Source organism: Chenopodium album, chromosome 14, assembly GCF_948465745.1.
Source record: "Chenopodium album chromosome 14, dcCheAlbu1.1, whole genome shotgun sequence".
Classification (NCBI taxonomy): Eukaryota; Viridiplantae; Streptophyta; class Magnoliopsida; order Caryophyllales; family Amaranthaceae; genus Chenopodium; species Chenopodium album.
This window is the reverse complement of record NC_137847.1, coordinates 7,335,453-7,343,717: the sequence shown is the minus strand read 5'-3', so window position 1 is coordinate 7,343,717 and position 8,265 is coordinate 7,335,453. Positions and strand designations below refer to the sequence as shown.

The following is an 8,265-nucleotide window of genomic DNA, read 5'->3' as shown; positions in this document are numbered from 1 at the left end:
TTGACTATGAGATTTACCATGGATAATTCTGAATTGTTGCTTAGAGGTGTGCCTATTCAGAAGCTTCAGGTGAGCCAACCTGCTTGTTGGATCCAGGTTTCTGGTGAGGAACAGGACCATGATGAACTTTCTGCTCTACAGAGTAAATTTAAAAAGGTTTTTGAGGAACCTACAGCTCTTCCACCTAGCAAGGGTGTCTTTGACCACAGAATTGAGTTGGAGCAAGGTTGGGGTGCTGTGAACATCAGACCTTAAAGGTATCCCCTTGAGCAGAAAGATATCATTGAACAGCTTGTTCATGAAATGCTTGAGAGGGGAATTATTCAAACTAGCTCCAGTCCCTTTGCTTCTCCAGTGGTATTGGTGGGAAAGAAGGATGGTACTTGGAGACTTTGTGTTGATTATAGGGAACTAAACAAGAGAACTGTGAAAAACAAGTTCCCAATTCCTGTCCTTGATGAGTTAATAGATGAATTGTCTGGTTCTGTGGTGTGGTGTTCAGCAAATTAGATCTCAGAGCTGGCTATCACCAGTTGAGAATCCACCCAAATGATGTCTTTAAAACAGCTTTTAAGACACATGAGGGTCACTATGAATTTTTAGTGATGCCATTTGGTCTTACTAATGCCCCTTCTTCATTTCAGTATTGGATGAATTCTGTTTTTCAGCCTTTATTGAGAAAGTGTGTTTTGGTGTTCTTTGATGATATCTTGGTTTATAGCAAGAGTATAAAGGAGCATTGGCACCATCTGGATAATGAGTTTAATGGCTAAACATTCTCTCTATGCCAAGCTTAGCAAGTGCTCTTTTGCTGTAAGTAAGGTGGAATACTTAGGTCATTTTATATCTGAAAAAGGTGTGGAGACAGATCACAGCAAGATTGCTGCTGTTAGTTCTTGGCCTTGCCCCAAGAATGTCAAAGAGCTTAGAAGCTTTCTTGGTCTTGCTAGGTATTATAGAAAGTTTGTGAGGGGGTATGCTAGTATCAGTAAGCCACTCACTGAATTATTGAAGAAAGGGTCTTTTGTGTGGCATGATGCAGCCCATTCTGCTTTTGAACACTTAAAGGCTGCCTTGGTGAGTGCTCCAGTTTTGGCACTCCCAGATTTCTCTAAACAATTTGTTGTTGAGACTGATGCATCTAAATGTGGCATTGGAGCAGTTTTGATGCAGGATGGTCATCCTTTGGCTTTCATTAGCAGAGCTTTAGGTCCTAAATGGCAAAAGCTATCAGTTTATGAAAAAGAGCTATTGGCTATGGTGTTTGTTGTCCAAAAATGGGAGCAATACCTTATTGGGGCTCCATTTGTTGTCAAAACAGATCAAAAGAGTCTAAAATGGCTACTTCAGCAGAAAATCTCTACCCCTTTTCAGCAGTTTTGGCTTTCAAAGCTCATGGGTTTCACTTATGTTATTCAGTATAAGGCAGGCAAGGACAATACTGCAGCTGATGCTCTTTCTAGGTTGTCTGGGTCAGAGATTTTGCTGTTTGCAATCTCTGTCATAGATTCAGATTTGTCTCAGCAAATCCAGGCTAGCTATGTGCTTGATGTGAATACTCAGGCTCTTTATCAAAAACTCTTACAAGGTGAGGCTGTGGTTGGCTTCAGTTTGATGGATGGTTTACTGAGAAGACATGGCAAGATTGTTATTGGTCCTGATTCTGGTTTGAAAGGTAAACTAATCTCTTGGCACCACTCTTCTATCGAAGCTGGACACTGGGCTTGTTTTATTGGAGAGGCATGAATAAGGACATCAGTCAGTTTGTGAGGAAATGTGTGGTGTGTCAAGCTTCTAAATATGACACTGCAGCCAAACCTGGTGCTTTACAACCTCTCCCTATTCCTGAGAGTATATGGACTGATATATCCATGGATTTTATCACAGGTCTTCCTTTGTCAATGGGAATGAATGTCATTTTTGTGGTGGTGGACAGGCTAACTAAGTATGCTCATTTTATGAGCCTTAAGCACCCTTTTACTGCTGTAGAGGTTGCTTAGGTCTATTTAGACTATGTTTTTAAGCTACATGGGTGGCCTAGGAGCATTGTTAGTGACAGGGATTCTGTTTTTCTTAGTCAGTTTTGGCAAGGGTTGTTCACATTGCAGGGCACTGGATTTCTTTTGTCATCTGCATATCACTCTGAAACTGATGGGCAGACTGAGGTAGTTAATCGTTGCTTGGAGTCTTATTTGAGATGTATGACTAGTGAGAAGCCTAAGGAGTGGTGCAAATACTTGCCTTTAGCTGAGTGGTGGTATAACACTCACTTTCAATCTGCACGAGGCATGACTCCCTATGAAGCTGTGTACTGTCAAGCTCCACCTTTGCACCTGCCTTACTTGCCTGGAGAGTCTAAGAATGAAGTGGTGGATCGTTGCATGCAAAAAAGGGAGTCAGTCCTAAGATCCCTAAAAGCTAATTTACTAAAGGCACAGCACAGGATGAAGCTGCACGCAGATAAGAAAAGATCAGAAAGGCAGTTTGCAGTTCATGACTGGGTCTAGTTGAAATTGCAGCCTTATAGGCAGCAATCTGTCTCTCACAGGAGTAATACTAAGCTGGATGCTAAATTTTATGGTCCTTTTAAGGTCACTGCTGCTGTTGGTAAGGTCGCTTACAGGCTACAACTTCCTAGTTCAGCTAAGATTCATAATGTTTTCCATGTGACTCAACTGAAGCCATTTCGAGGAGTGTTGTCTGCAACTGCAGCTGTGCCCCCTGATACTCTACAACATGATCAAGCTTTGTTGCTCCCTTCTCTCATTCTTGACACTTGTACTGTCGCCACTCCATTGTCAAAGTTCAGTTCTTAGTGCAATGGCTGAACAAGCCAAGGCATGATGCTACTTGGGTGCTGTAGGATGATTTTGAGGCCAGATTTCCTGGTTTCTTAGTTGATAAGCCTTGAGGTCAAGTCTTTATAGGGGGAGGGTATGATATAGGGTGTTTTGCCAAAACCTGAGTTTGGCGGGAAAATTAGTTAAGCTATTTCTGTTATTTCATTTTTGGATTATTTTTGCATTTTTGTCTGTTCTGTTTTGGAGTTAGGACAGCTGGCTTAAGGAATCTTTCTGTTATGAGGCCATGCCTTATAAATGAATTAAGGGTTGTAATTACGGTTTTTATGAAATGAATTAACAACCTTCTCTTTCCTCTTTTTCTCTCTCTAATCTCTTCTCTCTCTATTATGTTACATTCATCCCCCTTTTTCCTCTTCTTCTTCTGCTATTCTTAATTTTCTGGGTAAACTTGAGCTAATACTTTCTACAAAAAGCTCAGATAAAGATAAGGATTTAACCTGATTAAAAGCTCAAAAGCTTGCGTAGGATAACAATGGCTTTAGGCCATTACTCTCATGGGTTTGCATACAAATTTCTCAATGCCTTCTCTCTCTATGCCTTCTTCTTGGCTGTACAAAAGCCTTAACTGCTATTTTAATACCATTTGTCATCAAGCTTAAGTTACCACACTGAATAAGCTAATAAGTCAAACCAAGTCCCCTGCCAATTCAGAAATCCGTTGCTTGTGTTGGTAGTGGAGGAGTGTCCTGCTACCCCTGCTGCTCTTGTCTCTTCCTTGGCCTCCTGCTCTACACCAAAGTGACTGGTGGTGGTTGTGAGGGTATTGCATATAATCTAAATCTATAACTTGTAGTTTGTTTGAAACACACAGCAACAACTGCCCACCTTCCTTTCCGTTTGGGAACAAATCAGTGGATGTGTGATGGACTCCGGTGGTCAACCCATACAAGTCTACACTAGGAAGGTCAAGCAAGGGCAGCAGGGTCTAACAGGGGCAGCACAGGGGAACAATTCCAATTAACTAGAAGACAAGTCTAATTAAGAAGCAGAGAAGGAAGGGCAGCAGGCAACTTTCATTATGTTTTAATATAAATTTTCCACTTTCGTTAATGTAATCACATGTAACCTTGAAGGCCATTCCTGACCATTAGTATAAGTAATTGAGTATGTGTAATTGGGAGGGTATTGAGAAATATTGTGAGGAAACTCTTGGAGAGTGGCAACCTAAAGTTGCTTGGAGATTGGCAGCCTCAAGTTGCTACCTTTACCCTTCTTATTCTGTTAATAAAGAAGCCGTCCTTCTCTTATTTGAATGTGTCAATTGTGCTTGAATTAGCTAGTCCATAACAAACTTGGTATCAGAGTGTTGGTCCTGCGGCCGCTGATACCGGAAACCGCCACTCATTTAAAAAAAAAAAATGGAGACTAACGAGTCGTAGAGGCTGGACGCCATGGAAGGAACACTCACCGAGTTAAAGACTCAGATGACGACCATAGCCGAAAAGCTACAAACGCCCCACCCGGGTGGTCGCAGCGGCTGTCAGAGCGGCCATGGAGGAAGAGCGGCGGAAGATAGAAGAGGAGCGAAAGAGAACGGAGGAGGTCCTCGAAGCCACCTCCAGCAAGTTGGAGGATCGTTTGGACCGTTTTCGAATCACCGTCGACACGCAGGCTGCCATCGACCGTGGGAAAATCACTAAGCTACAAGCTGAGTTGGAGAGGGTGAAGCAAAACCATCCTTAGCCCAATCCACAACCTATTAATCAAAAAGTCCCGATTCCGTTGACCGGGGAGAACAACCCACATCCGGAGATGAACTGGATTCGCACACCCATTGGCGAACGACTATACGAAGAGCAAGAATGGCCACCGCCTAAGCAGGGTGGTTGGCGCCGCGGCGGTGGTGGCGGCGGCAACAGCCTGTGGAAATACAGGAAATTAAAAATGCCGATCTTTGAGGGTAATGACCCCGACAACTGGACCATGAGAGCTGAGATGTTTTTTGAATTCTACCACTTGTCAGAGAGAGAAAATGGAGGCCGCGGTAGTTGCAATGGATGGCGCGACCCTTAAGTGGTTCCAGTGGGAGCAGAAACGGCGACCCTTCTATGGGTGGCCGGATATTAAGCACAGAATTCTGAACGAATTCCGACCGTCACACTCAGGGAGTTTGCATGAACAATGGTTGGCGATGTCTCAGGAGGGGGGATCGGTGGCGGAATTCCGCCAGCGGTACATCGAGTTGGCAGCCCCACTTGAGGATATTCCTGAGAGTCTCATGCTCGGGCAATTCATCAACGGACTACGAGGGGATATCAAAATCGAGTTGAGGTTGCTCAACCCAACTAGCTTGGAGAAAGCCATGGAAATGGTTGGGAGAATTGAGGAAAAGAATCGGGTGCAGCAAAGTAAGAAGGTGGGAGGAGGCTGGAAAAGGGGTCTGAGCTTTGGGGCCTCCAATTCAAGCCCAACTCAGAACTCCCAACCCTTCAACAAGGGTGGGCTAGTTCAGACCTATGGGTTACCTAGTGGAAGTAGGCCTAACAAATCTTGGCCCAAGGCCCCAGAATCACAAGGTTCCATCAATATGGGTCGACCCACTTCGTATCACACCCCTCAGAAGGCAGCGAGTGGCACCAGACGACTCACTCAGAGTGAGCTACAGGAGAAGAGAGCTAAAGGGCTTTGTTTTCGGTGTGATGAACGGTGGGGAATTGGTCACCGGTGTAAGCGGAAAGAATTGAGTGTTTTGTTGGCGGGGGTAGGCGACGAGATGGAGGAGATTGACGTCGGAGAAAAAGAAGGGGGGTTTGAAAATGAGGAACCCGACCCACCTGTGGGGGTGTCTCTGAGTTCAGTTGTGGGGATATCGAACCCCAAAACCATGAGATTGAAGGGGGAGATAAAAGGGAAGGCCGTAGTGGTGATGATAGATCCGGGGGCTACACACAATTTTATCTCGAAGGCGGTGGTGGAAGCGGTTAAGCTCCCTATACCGGAGGGGGGCGACTTTGGGGTGTCCCTAGGAAACGGAGAAACGGTTCGAGGAAGGGGAGTGTGTCAAGGCGTGAAGGTGAAGCTAGGAAGGGAAGTAACGGTGGTGGAGGATTTCTTACCACTTGGGCTAGGGAACACCGATGTCATCCTTGGTATTCAATGGTTAGAGAAGTTGGGAACTATGTCCACCAATTGGAAGACACACGAAATGAAGTTCACGGTGGCTGGAGTACCCACCACGTTGACCGAAGACGCAACCTTGGATACGGCAAAAGTGTCCCTCAAGGCAATGCTTAGAACCATCAGTAAGCAAAGAGGAGGAGTTTGGGTTGAAATTAATCAAATGAAACCACATGAGGTTGGGCCAGAAATGCAATCTGGGCCCAAAGATGAGAATGGGCCACCAGAATTTTTGAAGCAAGTATTAAAAGAGTTTGCCACTGTCTTTCATTTACCCCACGGACTGCCACCGTCTCGGGGACGTGAGCACACCATCACCTTGAGGGAAGGCAGCGACCCGGTGAGCGTTAGACCGTACCGCTACCCGCAAATACAAAAAGATGAGATCGAGAAGTTGATTAGGGAGATGTTAGAAGCCGGGATTATTAAGCCCTCAACAAGCCTGTTCTCAAGCCCAATGTTACTTGTTTAGAAAAAGGATGGTTCATGGCGATTTTGCGTGGATTACCGGGCCCTCAATAAAGAGACGGTACAGGACAAATATCCAATTCCCGTGATAGATGAGTTATTGGATGAGCTACAAGGGTCAACAATTTTCTCAAAATTGGACTTAAAGTCCGGTTACCATCAAATACGCGTGAAGGCCGAAGACACTCATAAGATGGCTTTCCGCACCCATGAGGGCCATTATGAGTTCTTGGTGATGCCGTTCGGGTTGACTAATGCTCCGGCGACATTTCAATCACTTATGAACGACATTTTTAGGCCATTTCTAAGGAAGTTCGTACTAGTGTTCTTTGACGATATACTAGTGTATAGCAAGAATGAGGAAGATCATTGTGATCATGTACGGCAGGTTCTCAAGAAGTTGGCAGATCATGAACTATATGCCAATTATAAAAAGTGTGAGTTTGGCAAATATGAAGTGGCTTATTTGGGCCATGTCATCTCTAAGGCAAGGTGTAGTTATGGATAAGGAAAAGGTCAAGGCTATCCTTGATTGGGCCAGGCAAGAAACTTGAGGGAGTTAAGAGGCTTCTTAGGCTTAACGGGCTACTACAGAAAATTTGTAGCCCATTATGCCCAAGTTGCTGGGCCTCTAACTTCTCAACTTAAAAAAGATGCCTTTGGGTGGTCTAATGAGGCAGTCCTTGCATTCGAGAAATTGAAGGTCGCCATGACTACCGCTCCGGTTTTGGCTATGCCCGACTTCCACAAGATTTTTGTCGTTGAGACCGATGCCTCCGGGTCGTACTTATGCAAGAGAATCGACCCATTTGTTTGGCGATTGTCACTTCATAGTACGGACCGATCAACAAAGCTTGCGTTACATAACACAACAACGCGAAGTGGGAAATGAGTATAAAAAATGGATGCACAAGCTTGTGGGTTTCGACTTTGAGGTTCAATATCGGCCGGGGGCTTCGAACCGTGTGGCGGATGCACGGAAAGGGTGTGAGCTAAAGTCCTTGTGTTTAACTCAAGGAATTAAATGGGATGAGTTGGACCAGGAACTGACACGAGATGCTTGGTTGGCTGAAATTAAGAAAAACCTTGAGTCCACCAATTCTAGGCCCAATGGATTTTCTTTGGGAGATGGGCGAGTATTATACAAAGGCAGGATGGTGCTACCCAAGTCTGCCAACATTATTCCCAAATTACTCCATGAATACCACGATTCCCCGTCTGGTGGGCACGACGGTGAGGTAAAGACTTACCTCCGCGCGGCGGCCGAGTGGTATTAGCCGGGTATGAGGAAGGCGATCGGTGAGTACGTGGGTAAATGTGATGTTTGTCAACGCAACAAGGGGTCGCAAAAGCAGCCAGCCGGCTTATTGTAACCTCTCCCAGTATCTGGGAGGAGATCTCGATGGATTTCATCGAGGGGTTGCCGCTTTCCCAGGGTGTGGACACCATCATGGTGGTGGTGGATAGGCTTTCGAAATACGGGCATTTCATCGGACTTAAACACCCTTTCACCGCCAAGAAAGTGGCCGATCAATTCATCTCAGGGGTTGTGCGATTGCACGGGTTTCCATCTTCGATTGTTTCTGATCGAGATCGGATTTTCATCAGTGATTTCTAGAAGGAACTATTCCAAATTCAAGGTACGCAATTGAAGCGAAGTACGGCTTACCACCCCGAAACTAACGGTCAATCGGAAGTTGTTAGCAAAGGGCTGGAGGTTTATTTGCGGTGTTTTGCCTCCACTCAGCCGCGGCGGCGGGCTCAGTGGTTGTCGTGGGCTGAATATGCCTACAATACCTCTCTGCACTCAGCCACC

At 45.4% G+C, this 8,265-nt stretch overlaps 1 protein-coding gene across 1 annotated transcript; it reads left to right on the top strand.

Annotated features, from left to right (window-relative positions):
* Positions 1-4,355: 4,355 nt before the first annotated feature.
* Positions 4,356-6,957, top strand: LOC145577692 (uncharacterized). Its single transcript, XM_081635163.1, has 3 exons — positions 4,356-4,526; positions 4,828-6,321; positions 6,454-6,957. Exons 1-3 carry the CDS (start codon positions 4,356-4,358, stop codon positions 6,955-6,957), a joined length of 2,169 nt encoding a protein of 722 aa, XP_081491289.1.
* The last annotated feature ends 1,308 nt before the right edge of the window (positions 6,958-8,265 follow it).

Coding starts and splice junctions, on each gene's coding strand:
- LOC145577692 (XM_081635163.1), top strand. CDS start 4,356: ATGGAGGAAGAGCGGCGGAAGATAGAAGAGGAGCGAAAGAGAACGGAG. Junction 4,527..4,827: donor TACAAGCTGAGTTGGAGAGG/GTGAAGCAAAAC, acceptor ACCACTTGTCAG/AGAGAGAAAATGGAGGCCGC. Junction 6,322..6,453: donor TGAGGGAAGGCAGCGACCCG/GTGAGCGTTAGA, acceptor TTACTTGTTTAG/AAAAAGGATGGTTCATGGCG.